This window comes from Mandrillus leucophaeus, unplaced genomic scaffold (genome assembly GCF_000951045.1).
Source record: "Mandrillus leucophaeus isolate KB7577 unplaced genomic scaffold, Mleu.le_1.0 Scaffold415, whole genome shotgun sequence".
NCBI classification, from domain to species: domain Eukaryota; kingdom Metazoa; phylum Chordata; class Mammalia; order Primates; family Cercopithecidae; genus Mandrillus; species Mandrillus leucophaeus.
Genome location: NW_012104421.1, coordinates 2,202,540 through 2,222,971, shown reverse-complemented (window position 1 = coordinate 2,222,971; position 20,432 = coordinate 2,202,540). Strand labels below are relative to the sequence as shown.

Here is a 20,432-nt window from a genome sequence, read left to right as displayed (position 1 = left end):
GACAAAATGATCCAAATTGTATGCTGTCCAATCTACTCGTGAACTGGATCAGAATGGGCCAAGGGCTGTTAAACAGAGAAAGTATTTACATTTTGAAAAGTTGCTCCACAGGATAAAAAAATTCCTGGTTGCTGTCAATAAGAAAGCAAGTAAAAAAAATTACAGATGAACTCACTGATCTTTGATTTTACTAAAGCCTTCCACTGGAACATGAAGGTAGGGATAAGTGTAGAGGATAATATACTCAGATATTGTTTAAATAAATTACTTAGTAATAAGAAATTAGCCATACTACATTCTTCCATTTGCTACAAGAACAAATTGGCAATGAAGACTATTTAAAAGAAATGCTCAGCTCTACAGAGGGTGATGGCAGGCAACACTTTTCCATTACAGAATAACCTCTATTCTTCCATGATACATATTCCTGTGGAAAAACTTGTCAGGAGCTCTTGCCAGGGCCAAGGGATGAAAAACAGAGCATGTCCTAATTAGCTACTGCAGGTTCAGTTAACATCTTTGGGAAGGACCTGTAAAATCTGGCCATTATTTTCTTAAACATCTGCAAGCTGCAGAATTCCTTAATCCTTAGCTATAGTTTCTGCTAGGTATCTTAAAGCTGGGACAGTTCCACTGTGACTCTTCTCCTCAGCTATTAGGTGGGTGCTAGTCATTAAAGTCTGGAATGTCATCATAGGAGTAACCACGGTAGCCTTTGGATGCGTAGTAAGTGATGTGCAGGTGGTAAAATCCGGGTAGGAACACCAGAATGCCAAGGATCAGGACTGGAACGGCTGGTCTGCCCCCTCTTTGCTGATGTGGCCTGACAGCTGGAGGGAGCCTATAATAATGAGAAAGGCGCCGATCAAAAACAGCACAGTGGCAAGTGCGATAGCCTTATAAGGGATCTTAGGAGGAGTTTTCTTAAACTGAAGGTCAATGTAGCCATCCTCTGTGCTGGAGAGCCTTGAATATTTCACTTTACTCCTGGGGATTCCAGTAGCCAGGTTGGTTTGGGACAGCATCATAACACGTTGACACAGCAGAGCGCCGCACCAGGCCGCCCGCACACCCAAAGCTCACCCACAGTTGGCAGTGCCCAAGGTCGCATGGCACAGCCCGCTTAAGTGCCCAGTTTATTCTTTTAAACAATCCTTGAAGAACTGCTGTGGGTGTGCTATGGATTGGCTTAACATATTTTTTTCTACAGCTATAGGAAATTTATTTCAATGTATTCATTAAATTTGTTTATAGGAATTTGTTAAGCCAATCCATAGCATGCTGACCACCAGGAATTGGGCTTTCATATTAATACAGCCCAAATGAGTGGTATTTTGGTGTGTTTAAAATTAAGGGGGTTAAAAAGCAAAATGCATCATAAGAATGCCAAGATTAATCCTTAAAGTCACGTTAGTCTTCTTTTGAGGAAGTTGTCTTCTGTAACATCCCATGGGTTAGAATAAACTTGCCATGTATTTAATGGCCCTGAAAATAAATTCACAACACTAGGCCAACCCAAAACCCAATGGCTATACATATTAAAATCATTTCTTTATCACCTTCACTAGTTACTTCCCGTGTAATTAAACCCCTTTAAAACTGAATTTGTAACATAATCAGCTGCATATTGCCAGGACTGTGAGGCTGCTTCAAGATGCAATTAGAGCAAGGCTAAGTCAGGTGAACCTCGAATTATCAGTAGATGTGGGTGAGCCCCTAGAAATGGGCAATTACCATCATATGTCACGCTTCTTATCTCTTTTGCAACAGGGCTACATAAAAGGAAAGTAGAGGGGTGTTTTAATGGCCTCTGCTGCCATTTGTGTGTATACCTAAATTTACATGTTATACCCTGATGTATATTCATGTCTGCAGATTACACTTGAAAGAAAACGAATGATGTCAACTGCAGACATTAAACAGTGGGACATTTTGTAGAGAATTTCAGGCCTGTCTCTGCGCTCAGTTTTTTCTCTATAGAATCTATGTACTAGGCATTTTCCTTCCACCTTTTATGTTTTATGATCTTCCTTGCTGTGAGAGAAAAAGGAAGTCAATAGAGTAGATATTTTTTTCTTCTTTTCAGACCAAAAGACAGGTTTGGATTTTTTTTCCTTCCTTAAATAATGTATTGAGATATACTTTTTAAAATTCAAACTCTCAGCTGGTGACGTTTCTGCCCTTATAAAGCCCACCTTTTTCTCTCCCCACTTTCATCCTATTCCTTCCTGTTCTGTGTTATCACCGTGGTATCAATTCCAGCTCATAATTATTGGTCTCCCATTTAGCCACAAGGTGTAAATTTGCTAACTGACCAGGCATGCTCTGACGGTTAATCTCAATGTATGTCTAAAGGCTGAGCTTGCTGTCCTGGAAGATTTCCCTGGGGGATTGCTCTGCAGACTGTGAGGCCATTTGTTGAGCTATCGGATGTGGAAGGAAAGAAAAGGAGAGGACCTGCCAGAGAGAAGCAGGATCATACAGTGCCTTTCAGAGGAAAGTGGGGAATCAAAGGCCAGTTTCCTGTCCACTCCAGTTCCACAAGCAGGCTCTTGGGAACTAGGGCATCAGGACATTTCCCTATTAGCGTTTTTAGAGAAGTCACCGAGAGAGGGCCCCCAACCTGAGGGTTAAGGCAAATTTAGTGGTGCCCAGAGGCTGTGCTCAGAAATTACCACCAATGCAGAACCCTTCTGTTTATGTCTGAGACTTGCAAGTTCTTCATAAAAATGCTTGGAACCAGAAGGGGAATAAAAACACATTGGTATTGACTCCGGAATCCAAAAAGGTGTCTACAAAAATCAAAATTATTGAACATCTAATTGAATGTCCACAAAATATTTAACATCAACCTCACTAAGTATTAAATTTCACCTTCTTAAAAATCCATTACATATGAAAACAAATTGTAGATTTGATTTTTTCACTTTGCAAGATTTTGAGCATACTAATCCTAACTTAAATGAATGGCACATAGCAAATAATTTGAAATTCAAAATTATATAATCCCTTAGGTGAATTGTATATTTTAGATGGGATGTGGGGACATCTTAATATCTTTACAAGACACGTGTGGAAGACCCTAAAACAGAAAGCCTAGAGCACATGAAAGTTTTAAAACAGCTCTGCATCTGGCTACTCTCCTCCGAGTATGTGATTATTCCTGAAGACAGACATCTGCTCAGACCCCATTGGGGAGGACCAGAATGCCAGATGGGGGAAGGGTTCCCGTTTGTTCTTGCTGTCTGCACCTGTAGTCGAGGTGAAGTGACGAAGGTGGTGTCTAAGCATGAGGAACTATTCACCAGGCACCTGTATCTCGTTGGAAAGATCCCAGGGTGGTGCCCGGTTCTGGTGAAGAAGGAGAGTTCCTATTGAGTTGAGGAAGTAAAAGCTGTCCAGGTGGGTCATGTGGGTAGAATTACACTGCCCCCTTGTCTGAGTTGCGTTCGCTCCCAGCAGATTACCAGGCCTTTATGTGCCCTTGTGTTCTAATCCACATTTCTCAACTGGACAGAGACTTCTATTTAGAATAGAAAACTTGAGGTGAGGGAGCAGAAGAAAAGATGGGTTATCTGATTTCCATGTGGGATGATCCTAGTCTTTAATTCAGTGGCCTAACTTCTGTGAACTTTATTTTATTCACAATACCTGGAGCAATGAATGCTGACTCCCCCCAAAACATATAAAAGATGACATTTCTTTGCAATCCCATCCACCAGTAACAACCACTAATAACAGTTTGGTATCACTCTTGCAGAATTTTTTTATTTACATGCACTAAAGTATTATTAATTTATTTTCCTTTATGAAATGAAACAATAAATATTTATAAATGTTTAATTTTTTCAGTTATCAGTAGATATTTTCCATGTCAGTACATGTGAATTACCTCATTCATTTTAATGATCACATAGTATTCCACTGCATGGCTGGGCCACAGTTGACTTAACTGCTTTGTATAGCTGGACATTCCGGTTGGCCATTAAACTTTGACCTTTCAGGAGAATGAATCATGTACCTAAATAAACCATTATATTTTGGCTAGAAATATACATCCTCAGTCTACTGTTTTGGCTTAACTCATCCCAGGAGCAGAAAGAATGAACTCTTCCCCTATACTGATGCTTGTTATTAAATGTAAATGCCATATGTGATTCTTCATTTATTTATTTCTTTGTCTTTTGTCTTTGCCTTTTTCTCTTATGCAGCCATCTGCAGCCAGAGACAAGGATGAACCGACTCTACCGGTAGGAAGCAGTAGCTTTGTCTGTACCTGCTTGTGTGCCTGTGGAGAGTGTGGGGCGGGGTTGGGAGTAAGAGGGGTTTGTGTGCTCAACACATTACTCTCTCCCTTGGAATACTTAAATAGTCTAACCCCTGCTGTGTACTTCTACTCTGTGCTACAATTAGTGATGACTGAATTCTGGCATTCATGAACACATGTCTTCTGGGACTAGGTTTCAAAATTTGAATTTTCTCTTCCATTTGGTATGAACTTTTGTAGGAGTTGGAAGAGTGAGATATTTCCAAATTGCATTCCAAGGGATGCTGAACTAATATTTGGGAGTAGTGTGGGATCTAATGCTCAATATTTGTTTTCTTTGTGTATCTGCATGCACATACTCTGATTGGAAATTTCTTTTGGTCTCATCAAAAGAAATGCTGCATGAGACCTATATATTTAATACATACATAATACACAAAAGAATGCTTTCAGTACTTCTCTAGATGTAATCTTTTTCAAATGAAGATCTCCACACCAGAGTTCTTCCAGTTTCCCAGAATAAGGACCATAGTAGTTATGACAGATTATTATTGATAAACCATTTCTGAGTTCCTGTTTAGTTAACACATCACATTTCAGATTTTGCAGCATAGTAAAGAAACAACCTTCAGAATTCTTGTGTTCACCCATCAAACAGTGATTACATTTCCATTTTATTCAGATCTCCTAAGCTTGCTCCTAAAATATTCTGAAATTTAATCATCTGAATCCTCTATAACTAATAACAAAATGCATTTTAAAATGTTTAAGACTTTCAAGGCTAAAACAGTAATAAAGATACATATGACCCTGTCCTTCCTCCTGTAATGCTCAGGGCAAAGATGTAACATTGATTAACAGCCCATAGAATGCACCTGATCCAGTACCAGAACACAGGCACAGACTCAATCTCTTCTATTAAGGAGCCATAATCTGGTTCACCATTGAGACACCAGTAATCTCCACTGAGTTCTTTTCCAACCCTATTGAATTGGCAATATGATTTCCAATAGAATGTCATAATAAATCACACTAAAGGAGCCAGATTTCTTCGGGTATCTCATAGTGAGATTTTACTCATACTTTCTACGGGTTTCATGTTTGTCTCCAACTGTGTGGACCATGATTGTTAACAAGTGTTTTACAAAATAAGATCCTACGGATAATAGTTTGGAAACACTGCCCAAGTTAATCAAGTTAAACAGATTACTGTAGTGTTAGATTTAGTGGTCTAATGTGTAGTTTGAAACTCTAAGGTGAGTTGGCTAGGATATAGCACTTTTCAATATATATCAAATATGTATTTGATCATGGAGCCTCTCATAGGACACTTTTGGGGAAGCCCCCTTGTGGGTCTAGAGTATGATGGAATATTTTGGAAAACCCTGTTATGCAGAAGTTCGAAAGACATAGTGGAGAATAGTATTTTATTTTTACCTGCCCCAGAAAATTTACATGTCAAACTTTTACACTGAAAGTTCAATAAGAAATTAACTGCGTTACATTACAATACCTTTCAACTCCTTAAATCTGTCTGTCTATAAAGATTGGCTGCCTCGGAGAGTCTTCCCTTGTGATGATCAGCACAAAATCAATCATGGGGAGACAGCAGTTCCTATTTAGGTTAAAAACCCATCAAAATGCAGAGGGTTTGGGAGTTTTTAGGTTGTTTGCTTTTGAAGATAGAAGAAAAAGCGTATGTCGGTAACCTTATCTCTAGATACTCATTCTTCCTTCTTACCTACCAGTTCCATTTATTTGGCCAAAGGATCACAACTAGTAGTTTGTCCAAAAGGAGCCCCCCTCAAAGTCAGGAGAGTTCTCATGGTTTCATGATAAGAGCTTCTGCTTCTTGAATCTCACTTAACATAGGCCATGCTGCTTTCTGGGTTAGAGCTGTAGTCCCAGGGTAGAGATGAGGTAGCCCAGGAGATGTGCAAGACGAGCCTTTGGGAAGCAAGGAGAAAACATTAGCACCTTCATCATTTACTGTGTTATTCTTCTTAACTTCTATTTTTGAAAGTGTTTTTATATGTTCGTATTTTAGTATATGTGTCTATGTAGATATGGGCATAGATGCCTATTTATATACATTTAAACATTTTACTGATAGGATGCACACTTCAAAAATGTTAGAGACCACCCACTGGATTAGAGAACAGTCTTTGAGAAAAGCAGACCTGGGATCCATTCCTCCAGCCTCCACCTCTTGTTGGTGTGACTTGGACACCTCATTTCACTTCTCTGAGATGAAATGTCCTCGTCTATCTAACAAGAAGAATAATAGCACCTAGATCTTAGGGTTCATTTTGCAAATAAGATAAATGAAGGGATGTGAAGCATGTAACACACTGGCATTTACAAAGCTCTTTTTAAAAAGGGAAGCAACGCATTCACTTAGTAGGAAAGAATGTGAGAGACATTCCCTCAGGGGCTTTGAAATGTACTTTGAAAATCGTTGGCTCAATAGTGTGTGATCATGCGACAGAAATGAGTGGCCACCAGACTAAGTGAGGATCTTGTCTATAATGCACTTGCCTTTCATTTCTGAGACTAACCACCTCTTTGGTTTCTCTGCTCAGGCTAAGCCGCGTCTCCAGCGAGGTGGAAGCTCTGCCTCCCTCCACAACAGTCTCATGAGGAATAGCATCTTCCAGCTCATGATACACACCCTTGACCCACTCGCCGAAGGTAAACATCAAGCTTTGGTTTGGGAATTTGTTCAGGGGGAAATGGATGTCAAAAGGCTTCTCTGTATAAAACATGTTTGTGCTGTCGTCATGCACGCCTGCTAGCCTCCTCTTGTTTAGCATCTGCCAGAAGCAGCCCTGGCCCTTTGACGTGCTTTATCTGCAACAGCTCAGTTCACAATCAGTGGTTTTTGTACCAGGAGTAGGATGTGAGGTGTGCGTGCTGATTCTATCTTTTGATGCCTCAAGCATAAATACAGTTTATTGTGAAGCAGAGAGGACAAAAAAGTTTCCCTCCCTTCCAGCTAAAGTAACAGTTCTCTTTTGTCATCATTTCTAAGTTTCAAAACAAAATTGTGTGTGAAGATAAATTGTGCACCTTAAAAAAAGAGAGAAAAAGAACTCCATGCTTTAGGAGGTCCATGAGTGGTTTGGGGAATGATATTCATGGCAGAACACTGAGACTGTACTGATTCTTTGGCAATTGGAGGGTGGGAGGTGAGTATCTATGCATCTAAAAAGCCCTCTCTTCTAGAACTGCTTGGGAGCTGTCATTGGAGACCCAAAAAGCCTGGCTCACCTCCCAATGTAATCACATGAACCATCACAAACAACCCATTATTGTGCACTTCCAGTGTTACTCAGTCACAATGAGGGCAAATACATTGTGTTTCTTCAATTGTGTAAATATTCCCCAAAATTATTTTCAAGTTGATAGATATCAGATGTGTCAAATAAATATTCGTTTTGCCACTGGTAAGGGGTTCAAATATAACCAAGTATGTTCTCCCTTCATCCCTGGACTTTATAATTGGGCTCAGTGTTACACAGGAGCTAATAGAGCCTAGGAAATAGATATGTGCCACTGAATGAAGCCAGGCGATCTGATTGTCAAGTCATGTTATATGAATCAGAGATCTTATCCACTATCAGGCTTTGCTAAATAAGTTCAAGAATATAAGCAATCAAGAAGTTCTTATGAGGTAAAGAAAAATCTGCAACCCAAGAATGGCTCCCAAGGACCTATCTTCCTTCATTGGACACGCATCTCACTCAGAATAATAGGTAAGGAACACAGGGTCGCCTCTTCTTGCAGAGCATGAGGCATTTCAATCACAAAACATCTTCCTGTTATACCACAGAGAGTTGTATAGCTGATGTGATATTCTCCAAGGAGCCTTCCTTCACAGGTCCTGGAATCTATTTACTAGAGGTAGTTGTTAGCCAGGGACATCCTAAATATCATTACTCTATCTATGCAGAAGTTCATTTGACAAGGAGATTAGACCTGGTCACCAGCCTTCTTTTCTTTCCCCTGGGATACACCCCCAGAGAAAGGAGTAAAGAGATTGCAGGCCAACTGCTTTAACTCCTTCCTCCCAACTACTAAGCAGTTGTGTGACGTTGGGCAAGTTAGGGTCTCTCTAGTATTTGGTTTCATCATCTATAGTAATATTAAGTTATCTTTGGCACCTTAGAGTTGACAAAGCATTTTCACACCTGTAAACTTATGCTTCACAATAATGCTTCATAGCTAACATCATTATTCTCCTTTCACAAAATATAGCACAACTAACATGGATCTCAAATGTTTCTACTGCTCTCCCTCCTGCAGCACTTTATTCCAAACCATCTCCATTGCTTGCCTGCATTCCTGCAGTAGCTTCCTAGCTGGTCTTTCAGTTCTTCCATTGCCACTGCCTAGACATATGTTTCACTCAGTAATCATCTTAAAAAGTAAATCAGGTTATGTCATTTCTACTTATATCCTTCAGTGACTTCCCAGGGCTCTTATGAAAATTGTGAAATCCTTGCACAACTAGTAGTTTGTGCAAAAGGAGCCCCCCTCAAAGTCAGGAGAGTTCTGATGGTTTCATGATAAGAGATTCTGTTTCTTTGAATCTCACTTAACACAGGCCATGCTGCTTTCTGGATTAGAGCTGTAGTCCCAGGGTAGAGATGAGGTGCTCAGGAGATATGCAAGACAATCCTTTGGGAAACAAGGAGAAAAATATCTGCACTTTCATCATTTACTTTGTCATTCTTCCTAGCTTCTATTTTTGAAAATGTTTTTGTTCATATTTTAGTATGTGTGTCTATATATAATAGATAGGAATATAGATATCTATATGAATATAGATGCCTATTTATATACATTTAAACATTTTGCTGATAGGATGCACAATTCAAACATGTTAGATGGCAGTTGGAGGGTGGGACGTGAGCCAAATCATGGTCTACATCAGGGGTCCCCAACCCCCATGCCATGGGCTGGTACCAGCAGGAAAAGAGCAGACATTACCACCTGAGCTCTGCCTCCTCTCAAATCAGCATTTGCATTAGATTCTCATAGGAGGCCGAACCCTATTGTGAACTGCACATGAGAGAGATCTAGGTTGTGTGCTCTTTATTAGAATTTAATGGCTGATGATCCAAGATGGAACAGTTTCATCCCTAAACCATCCTCCTTGACCCGGCCATGGAAAAATTGTCTTCCCCAAAACCCCGTGTCTGGTGTGAAAAAGCTTGGGGACCACTGGTCTACATGATCTGCTTCTTGCTCCAAACTCAATTTCACTCTGTTTTAGCCACACAAACCTTTCTGTCTTCAGACACACACCCCTTCCCTGCCCCAGAATTTTTCCATAGGCTGTTCTCTCTACTATAATATTTTTCCTTTCCCCCACCCGCTTCTATTTTTCCCTGCTTTACTCCTGCCCATTTTTCAGCACTCTGTGTAAATGACACTTCCTGGCCATTCAGCATAAATTGGGGTTCCCAATCTTCATCTGTCAATGAACACTTTAATTTTCCTTTATTGTTTACATTATGGTTTCTGGATTGTTTGTTTATTGTCTGTTTCTACCAGGATACAGGAAGTTTCTTGAGACCAGGGACTCTATTTTATTCACTAGTTATCCACAAAACCTAGAAGAATACCTGGTACACACTAGCGGTGTAGGCTCAGAAAGATTAAGCAACTTGTCCAAAGTCATGATATTGACCTTATATTGACCATGTGAGAGAAGAAAGGAACAATTTTATCTACTCCAACTCAATTATGATCAAGGGCCTGAGTATGTTTATTTTGGGCAAGTCAGTATTATGTGGCCATTAAAAGGACAGACTCCAGAACTAGACTGTGGGTCCAGATCCCAGTTCTGCATTTACTGGCTATGTGACCTCGAACAAGTCACCTAACCTTTCCGTTTCTCAGTTTCTTCATCTGTAAAATCAGGAAAATACATAATGATGTCTGCATCACAGGGTTATTGTAAAGATTAAAAAGTGAATATACACAAAGCATTAAATACACAACCTAGCACATCTTAATTGCCATATGCAGGGTTGGAATTATTCTATTTCATTAATTTGAAAAGTAACACAATATATGATTTTTAAAAATTCAAAATATTCCAAAGTTTAAGGTGAAAAAAAAAAGTCTTCTTCCTTCATCAACCCTCTAATTTTCTCCAGTTCCCCAGTTCTCCACAGAGGAAACCACAGTTTCCAGTTTCATGAAGCTCCTTCTAGAGATGTTTAATCATATACAACTGTGTGTGTATGTGTGTGTGTGCACGCCTGTGAATGCAGGCATGTCCTTGCCCACAGGTCTCAACCATCTAAATGTTCCTGGTTTTTGTGTGAAAGAATTCAGTTTCTAGTAGGGCTTGTTTTCATTTTTTCTGTTTGGAGAAGAGGTTATGTTTTATTTTTGTGAGATAAGGGAAAGTGAATCTAGGTTATCTCAGAGTTGGGCCATCAGTGATTTTCCAAAACACCTGGCCCTTGTGAGCTGTGCTACAATTAAACTGTGTGTTCCTGCTGTAGCAAGATGTGCCTTCTGAATCCGGGCACCTGCTTTCAAGGTGAAACCTCTCCCTGAAAGATGTGGGAAGCTCCAGCGGTGTGAATCTGAGAGATGCTGAGAGCCATAATCAGCTCTGGACTTGAGTGATTAGAAAATATGGAAAGCACTTCAATGCTTTAAAATTGCTCCATAGCAGGCGGCCAAGAAAACAGATTGCTCTGGTATTTTTCCCCCAAAATTCACAATCATTTTCCATTCCGAGAACAGCCAAAAAATTAACCCACAGCTTTCAGAAATAGTCATCTCTCTTTTAGTTTGCATCTAATCACTTGAATTCACATGTCCTTGTGCCAAACTGCCACCTTTTAACAACATAGAGCATGCTAGTTACATCACTAAGTTGATGGCATAAATGCTGCAGTCCGTAGCTTCCTTGTAGCCCTAAAGAACAGTTCGTTCATGTCACTGATGTTCACCTGGCTGAGTAGTGCATTGGCACTACTGGCATCTGGTGTATGTTCAAAAGGGAAGTATTCAAATTCATTTGAAAACAGCATCTAGGACAGATGGCCTACGGAAACACGTTCCCCTTTGTCTCATCTGTGCCACTCAGGTGTCATTGTCTTCCAAAATCCAGTGATTGAGCCCTTACCGAAAGCCTTCATTGGTGGTTGGTTCAGTCTGAGTCTGAGTCACAAGGGTCCAGGAGTGTTTGTGTTTCATTAGCTGTTGATGTGCAACAAAGCACCCCAAGACTTAGTGGCTTATAACTGCCACTATCTTATTACTCATAATTTTGTGGATTGGGAATTTGACCAGGGATCACCTGGTTGAGTATTCTGTTCCATGTGGCATCATCGGAGGTCATTTGGTGGTATTTAGCTGGTGGGTGGGTAGGTTAGAAGGTCTGAAAGGGCCTCACTCAAGCTTAACACCTACGAAGGAAGGCACAGTGGAAAGCTGGGCTCAGCTGGGTCCCCTGATTCCCCCTGTGATCTCAGGACCTTTCCATGTGGATAGACTTGTTTTATATGGTAGTTAAGGGTTCCAAGAGCAAACCTTCCAGGAAGACCAAGCAGAAGCTGCAAGGTTTCATATGACCTAGCCTGGGAAATCCCAGGATGTCACTTGTACTGCATTCAATCAGTCAGGTGGTCACTAAGGCCAGCCTAGACTCATGGGGGTGAAATTAGACTTCACCTCTCAATGGGAGGAATACCAAAGAACATGGTGAAACCACCTTGGATCTAATTCAGTCTGTTTCAGGGACATACGTTGCTTATTGGTTCCACTGTTCATTGTTCATTGGTGTGCTCTGGATAGACCACACTGTGTAGCGGGGACAGAGTTAGCCTGCCTAAGTGAAGGATTAGTTCAAACATAGCTGAGCAGTGCCTTTGCAGGGACACAAAACTCTGAACAGGACATTGCTCATGAAAAGACGGAATCTGCTTAAGGCAGATGAATGGTTGGAATAAATATTTTCTTTCCTTTATGAGAAAAACTTGGGGAACTAGGATTATTGGTCTTTGAGATCACAGCATGGCTATCTGAATTGACCTTTCTAATAAATTCATTGTCCTATATTGATTTTAACATTTTCTCTAAACAAGCCTTTGTATTTGCTCAGGGGTACATCTTCATGAACCTAAAACAAGGATGCTGGATGTTGCACTTTTGCAGTGAGAAGTATCTTCTCCTATCATTTGTCTCATAATGATATCACCAACCAACATTTACAGAGTACTTACTATAGGCCAGGCACTATGCTGAGTGCTTTATATAAACCATCTCATTTAATCCTTCCATGAGCCCTACTCCATCATTCAGAGGACACTGACATGTAAAGAGGCTATGGCTCTACGCCCCACCAAGGCAAGGTGACAGAGGAAGTAAATGGCAGAGCCAGAATTTGAACCTATATCTGCCTGACTCACAGTCTGTGTTTGTAGTTCTTCTGCTACTCTGCCTCCTTGTGTAACCCCATGTCCAACCCAGCATTCCTTGTTCTCCTGGTGTAGACACCAGCTTAAATCACAAGCGCTCTGACCTATCCCTGGATCAGGGATGGATTTTTATTATTACTACTACTACTACTACTTACTACCACTACTACCACTTCTACTTAGGAAGACTTGAAGAACTTCATTTGCCAGAGAGAGTTTTTTAAAAGCTCTCTCTTCCTCTGGTTTGGGACAAGGAGAAGAAAATAGAATGCTGGGGATAAAGATGTTCAGGACTGACCTTTTTGGGGAAAGAGGAGCATAGAGAAAAAATGGTGAAATCTTTCCCTCTCCACCTTCATGTCCTCCTGGTCCTGTGCCTTAGTGGTTTCAGTTCAAATACTTGAAAACTGTAAAACTTGTGATCTTGAACTGCTCCTAAAGTTTCTGCAGCCCAGGCTGCCATCTCTAGACAGGAACGGGCAGGCTGTGTCCAGCAGGCATATAGGCATATATCTTCTCCCAAAGACTTCAGAGAAGGGAATACCACAGTCTTTTCTGGTGATCAATCACAGTCACCACAAGGCAAATGACTATTAGAAATTCAGGGATGAAAAGTACCACCTTGACCAAAGAGACAGCAAAGTTGTTAAAAATAGAGGGTCTACTGTATGGTAGTATTTTTACTGAACAGAGTATAGCATTATCACTATCGGCCATAGTAGCTTCCACTTATTGAACATTTTTCTCATGTATCTCATCATCCCCACTTCATGGATAAATACCAAGGCCCAGAGCAGCTTGGTGACCTGCCCAGATGGATGTTATATCTCTACCCACATTCATCTGGTTCCAAAGCCATTCTCTCCATCTGCTGAGTAGCAGAAAACCAAACACAGAAGATCCCGAACACGACTCAAGATGAAAATTGTTTTCTGTCGGTTGTTTTTGTTTGTTTTTAGAAACAGGGTCTTGGTATGTTGCTCAAGCTAGACTTGAAGTCCTGGGTTCAAGTGATCCTCCCGCCTCAGCCTCCTGAGTAGGTGGGACTACAGGCACATGCCACTATACCCAGTTTGTTTCCTGTCTTTGATAAAGAACTATGAGCACTGAATCAGCAGAAAGGTAGTCTAGTACTGTATTTGATAAGAGTGAGGATTGACTGAAACTGGACCCCCCGGGTTCTATTCCCAGCTCTGTCCTTCACTAGCTGTGTGACCTTGGATGATTTATTTACCCTCTGTGTGCCTCAACCGCCTCATTTGTAGAAACAGAGTAATAATACCTACCTCATAGGGTTGTTTTAAACAGTATATGAGCTAATATACACTGGGCATGTTGGCACACACCTGTAATCCCAGCTACTCTGGAGGCTAAGGCAGGAGGATTACTTGAGCCTAGGAGTTCAAGGGCAGCCTGGGCAACATAGCAAGACCCCTGTCTCTAAATTTAAAAAAAAAAAAAAAAGAAACTAAAACAAATGAAGAGTATATGAGCTAATATAGGAAAAGCACTTACAACAAGGCCTGGCAGAGAATAAGTGCCAGTTAAATGCTAAATGTTATTAAGAAATGATAGAAAAGGACCTCAGGATAGAATCTTGCTTGCTCCGGTGAGTAATAGTGATAATAATAGTGTTTGGTTTTCACAGCTGAGCACTTACTAGGTACCAGGTACTATGCTTTGCAAACATTATCTCACTCAATTCTTTTAGCAAGCCCATGAGAAAGAATCTGTTATCCTCATTTTATAGATGAAGAAACTGAGACCCCAAGTGGTTTTCTTACCTGCCTGAGGCCACAGTCCTAGGATAGTAGAGCCAGCTTTTTAATGCAGGTTGTCAGAGCCAGCGCTGCTGCTTAATACTCTCTGTTGCCCCACCTCTCATGAGCAGTTCCTCACAAATGTCATGCTTCTCAGATGAGATTGATTAGGGGAAATCTACTTTCCCAGGACCACACTATGTAACTCCACAGTAGAGCCCAGTTAGAGTCAAATGTGTTCACCTTCCTCTTCCCATCCCTAGTAACCTTTGTCCAGTCTTCTCAAGTTCTCAATTTATAGGGAAGAGATGGAAATTCCCCTTTTCCCTCTTTTTGAAGGGCTGTCTGCTGACTCACGAATCCAGTTTATTTCACTGTGGCCCTGAATCTTTCCCCAGAAAAGGCATGCCCCAAACTTGTCCATAGAAGAATCCTGGTTCCCCTAAAATGTAAGTCAAATCATGCCCCACCTCTGCTCAAAACCATCTCACCAACAGCAAAAGCCCTAGAGCTTACAGAGACCCCAGACCCCCTGCAACTGCCCCCTCTACCTCTCTCCCCCTTTTCCCTCCTGCTTCCTCTCTTCCTCTCATCGTCTCTTCTCTTCTGTCACCCCTCCTTCCCTCCTCTCTGCCCTCCTTTCCCCTCCTTCCTCTCCCTCATCTCTCTCTGCCCATCTCTCACCTTCCTCCCCTCCTCCCCTGCTTTTCCCCCTCCTCTCCCCTCCTTGCCATCCCCTCATTTCTCTACCCTTCTCTCTTTTCTTTCACATGTCATTTCCCTTGTTCTGCTTCTCTGACTGCCTAGCAGCTCCTTGCAAATTGCAAGCACACTCCTGCCTCAGGGCCATTACACATGTTCCCCCTTTTTCTAGATATGCAGTTGCTCCTGGTCTCCCTCCTTCAAGTCAGCCTTCACATATCACCTGATCAGAGGCCTTACTCAAGCAACCTTTTGAAAATATTAGAAGCAAAACAATGAAAGTGAATCTGAGTTCTCTCCCTCACCCTGCTCTGCATTCTCCTTAACACTTGTCCCCATGAACGTGTTTATTTGTTGTATGCTGCCTGTCTCGGCCCTTATACCTCCAACAGAGCAGGACTCAGGGCAGGCTTGGCTCTATCCCCAGTGCCTGGCACAAGTGGGTCCCAATACATATTTGCTAAATGAATTGAATGAGTACTTGCCTTTATAATTTTTCTGCTAGGGAATATATGTCTCTAGCCATGTAGATTTTCTTAATCCATGCCGTGTCAAAGGGCTCTGTTGTTATGACCAACAAAGTTCTATTTACTTGATGGTTCTCTTGCAGCTATGAACAGTGATCACATCTGGTTTGGCCACCATTGTATAGTACCAGCACAGCAAGGATGTTATTACGTAGGTGCTTGGTCAGTATTTGCTGTATAATGGAATATCTCCCTCTCTAGTCCTGGAGTCACTGCTGCAATAGGAAATGTTTGCTGTCTGCCTCACACATTCCTGATGAGTTCTCCCGTCTCCTTATTCCTCTCTTCCATCCAAATGCTTTGTTCCTCTCTCATTTCCTTTCATTTTCTTCTCTTTGATATACTGTATAGTTCTTTCCTTTATTACATTCCCCAAGCCTAATTTTATATGTTCAGAGAATTACCATCGCAACAAGATGCTAAGATGTTCATTGTTTTAACCATTCATTCCTTTTGAAAAATCAAACACCTGTAAAATAGCATGCACTTCTTAATTTAGTATTGACTTTGAGAAGGAAAGTGCAAAAATTGAAGTTTCTTATTCATTTTCTGTGGACTCTTGCACACTCTCCGACAATTATAGTAATTTCTCCTTCCTTGTGTAGATTCAAATTTTGATTTACATTTTTTCACTATAACAAGTTGTATTGCTAATACCAATATTTAACAAATTCATGCACTAGACACCTTAAGAAACATAAAAGCATAAAATATAAAAGTAGGAATAATACTTACCTAATGCACCTGTAATTGAACTAAAGCAGGCCGTGGACTGGTACCAGTTCATGCCCCATCAGGAACTGGGCCACACAGCAGGAGGTGAGCAGCCAGTGGGCGAGCATGACCACCTGAGCTCCGCCTCCTGTCAGATCATAGGAGGCATTCAGTTCTCACAGGAGCACGAACTCTATGGTGAACTGTGCATATGAGGGATCTAGGTTGTGGCTCCTTATGAGAATCTAATGCCTGATGATCTGAAGTAGAACAGTTTCATCCCAAAACCATCCCCACCACTCACCCCACACCCGCCCATGGAAAAATTGTCTTCCACAAAAACCAGTCCCTGGTGCCAAAAATGTTGGGGACTGCTGACCTAAAGGATTATTTAAACATGAAAGCAATGAAGACCCCACTCACAAATGCAACAAAACCATAAAATACTAAGGATTAACCCAAAAGAAATATTTAAGAACTTTATGGCAAAAATCATCACAATCATCATTTCTGAAGAACATAAAAGATCTAAATAAACGCTAATATATTATAAAGATGTCAGTTCTCTCCAAATTAAACTCTATGTGCAACTCAATCCCAGTCCTAGTGTCTACCACTTTTGACAAAGAAGTGCAAAAAAGATGTGCCCACCAGAGATCAAGAGGTATCATCAAGCAGCAGCTTTTAGATGTTCTGGCTGAAGTATTTAGGAGGAAGGTGAAGAAGCTGGATCAGAGGCCACTGGGGTCTCCTCTGAGGTGGCTCTGGACGGGCACACTGCCATAGAGTGTAAGCACCACTGCCCTGGCCAGATTCACTAACTGCTCTTGGTGAGGCACTAAGCAGGGCAGGAAAGGGGCTTCCTAGAGCATTTGAATCACCCAATTGAAGGGACGTGGCCGACATTCCTGAAGCAGCGAGAGCACACATTCGTGTAAGTGGCCTCCTGGCATAGCAAGCGCCCTGGTGCATGTACAACAGGCACGGCGCTGGACAGAGTGAGCACTGGCTGCAGGCAAGCAAGGCTTGCCAGACCCTCAGGAAATCCAGATCATTGTGTGAACCCTGAGGAGGGGCCTTCAGGGAAGTGTTCCTGGAGAAAGTGAGTTTTGAAAGCAGGTTCTTGAGGGAGGTGACGAGCCTGGATGAGCAGAGGACCCGACTGGCTCACAGAAACCCCAAACTATGTATTGTTGTCCTAACCAAAACGTGGTTCCTTTGAAATGAGCAGACATATGGCTCCCTGCCCACTGAACTAACGCTCTAGCAGTCTCTCCTGTTGAGGGGTGCTAGGGAAGTGCGAGTGTCTATGCATGTGTGTGTGTGTGTGTGTGTGTATGTGAGAGAGAGGGAGAGAGAGAGAGAGATTTCAGTGCAGGAAACTAGGGGCCTCAGAGATGGTGGAGAAGGAAAACAAGAAAGTGGAACTTGTAGTACCCACTCTGTGCCTCACACCCAAAAGTCATGTCATGTAATTCTCTCAGCAGTGGCTATGGGAAGTCGTATGCATATTTTACCTCTGGGAAAACCACAGTTCCAAGGGATGGCATGACTTGCTCGTAGTCACCGAGCTCCTAAGTCTGACTTCTGAGCCTGGACACTTCACTCACACAGGACTCGTATCTATGGCCACACATGCTCACACATCTCTCTGTTCTGTAAAGGCTTTCCAAGTCTTTAACACAGACACTTAATGTTAACTTGAAGCTGACACTAAGATTAAACTGTCACTTGCTTGCTGGGTTTGCTTTTTGTCTCACCAAATACCAGAGCTTATTTCTCTTTAGCTTCTATTTAAAAAAAAAAAAAAAAGCTTCCGAATGAGCTTTTATAAATTTTTGTTTGGTCCCAAAAGAAAGTCATTTCATGACCCTTTTATCCAAAAGTGGAGAAGGTAACTCAAAGGCAGTTTTGTAACCTTTCTATCTTAAAATTTAGATCAGCTTATATTACCAAGATGTTTGTATGCAGCCTCCTCTTGGTAAGTGAATAGGCAAATGAGTGAAAATCTTCACTTGCGAAGAATAAAATCCAATCTACTGGCTGTGGTTTACTAAGATGACAGTAGTATTAATCCCTAGATAGAGGAGGACAGGCCATTAATGCCTCTCATAGAGCAAACACAGGACAAGTTAAATAGCTCCTCTCTTTAGGGAATAGTAAAGCGTTATTCTCATATTTGAATGTGAAAAATGGTTGAAACTGAATCTCTCTTTGTGTTGTACACATTATAAATTAATATTACTTGAGCCATAAGGGAATGTGAATGGTCTTACTGAAATAAGTGCTTTGGAGTATGAGAAAAGTTCCCTCTCTCTTTCTTTCTCCAATGAAAATGTTGACTTTGAAGTAAAGGCCACAAGGTATGTGGCCAAAAAATTGATTTCTTTTTATTTTTATTTATTTGTTTATTTGTTTTTGAGACAGAGTCTCACTCTGTCACCTAGACTGGAATGCAGTGGCGTGATCTTGGCTCACTGCCACCTCCACCTCCCAGGTTCAAGCGATTCTCCTGCCTCAGCCTCTTGAGAAGCTGTGATTACAGGCATGCACCACCATGTCTGGCTAATTTTTGTATTTTTAGTAGAGACGGGTTTTGCCATGTTGGCCAGGCTGGTCTCGAACTCCTGACCTCTGGTGATCCACCTGCCTCGGCCTCCCAGTGTGCTGGAATTACAGCCGTAAGCCACTGTGCCCTGCCCAAAAAAATTGATTTTGATGGCATTTGAGCACAAACATATCATGAAGAAGGAAAAATACAATGAAGTATCCATAAAATGAGAGCTTCATCTTTGTCCTCTGGAACTTATGCTCAAAAGGGAACTCCTTCTGAAAGGAAGACTCAGAGTTCCCAGAGGTGAAAAGCAGCTGTCACAGATGTGATTACATGGGGGGCCAAAGGATGGGGGCAGTCACTGAAGGTGAAGAAGCACTTTCATTTACCAAAGACTTCCCATACAAAATGTATATTGTTATATAAACATCATCTGTGATATGAGAGCATCCAGAGGTGTTTTCTCCCAAATGGAAGGCATTTACACTAAAGACACCTCTGAGTGTTTAATAAGTAGCAGGACCCTCACTTCGTGGGATGAGGTTGAATGACTTGCATTCGGTGATGAGATGGCTTTCTCTGACACTAGGGAACACATTTTCTAGTTGGCTCTTCCATCTGGGATTTGCACTGGCCACAATACTCATGTGTACATGCTGATCACATTGTAAACTCAATCCTCAACTGGCTGTCAGGATCCATTTCTCTCCTGACCTCACATTATCAGATCCACCAAATCTTGCCTCTTTACCTCAGCCATTGAAGGAATTATCTCACCCACAACAAACTGTCCTTCACAGGTTGTCCCCGAGCTCAAATGAGGCTATGTTACACACATGTGTACATACACGTTTGTAAAGAGTCAAGCAGCATTGTTGCTTATACAGTTTACAGGTCTATGTCAGACTTGTTTAGTGTGTGTGTGTGTGCGCGCACATGTGTGTGTGTGTTTTCATATATTCATTCATTCACGAAACGTATTACCATTGCAAGCTGACATAAGTGGTAACCCCAATGGGGATGTTCTCCTTTACAGACCCCCACTGCAGACAAGACTCTGGGTGAACATTAGCCAGTGCTTGCCCCAGACTAGTTGACTCCCTGAACACCAGTTTAAATGCTGTTGTTGAACCTGACCTTTAGATATGCAGTTACAGTAACCTATGTGGCTACTTCTCTTTGACCTCCCAGATAGCAGCACTTAAGCCCAAAAAACCAATAGTGAATGTAGCTTTGTTTTTTACTCTAAGGCCCTGAGGCCATAACAACCAGTATTGGCAGGAATGAAATTCCATAGTAAATCAATCTCATTTTAAGAAATTATTTATGATGAAAATTCTCCTCTGCCATTTCTGGAAAAAAACTTTTATCCAGTTATTGATTTTTCTTTTTCATGCAGCACATTTCCATAGGTGATGCGGTAGGTCATGCAAGGTTTCCTATCTGGAATCGGTTATGACT

The 20,432-nt window shown here is 41.5% G+C and overlaps 2 protein-coding genes across 2 annotated transcripts in view; one reads left to right on the top strand and one right to left on the bottom strand.

The window, feature by feature from the left end:
- SLC24A2 (solute carrier family 24 (sodium/potassium/calcium exchanger), member 2) overlaps positions 1–20,432 on the top strand; it is a 289,987-nt gene that overhangs the window by 178,853 nt on the left and 90,702 nt on the right. The window contains exons 3-4 of the mRNA XM_011992665.1: positions 4,212–4,250; positions 6,850–6,958. Coding sequence (XP_011848055.1) covers positions 4,212–4,250; positions 6,850–6,958 — 148 coding nt within the window. The remainder of the gene's footprint in view (positions 1–4,211; positions 4,251–6,849; positions 6,959–20,432) is intronic.
- Positions 283–18,586, bottom strand: LOC105548581 (transmembrane protein 230-like). Its single transcript, XM_011992664.1, is given in 4 exon segments — positions 283–797; positions 800–1,047; positions 5,675–5,679; positions 18,583–18,586. Coding segments are annotated over 2 exon segments (360 nt in total). The 5' UTR covers positions 1,029–1,047; positions 5,675–5,679; positions 18,583–18,586; the 3' UTR covers positions 283–666.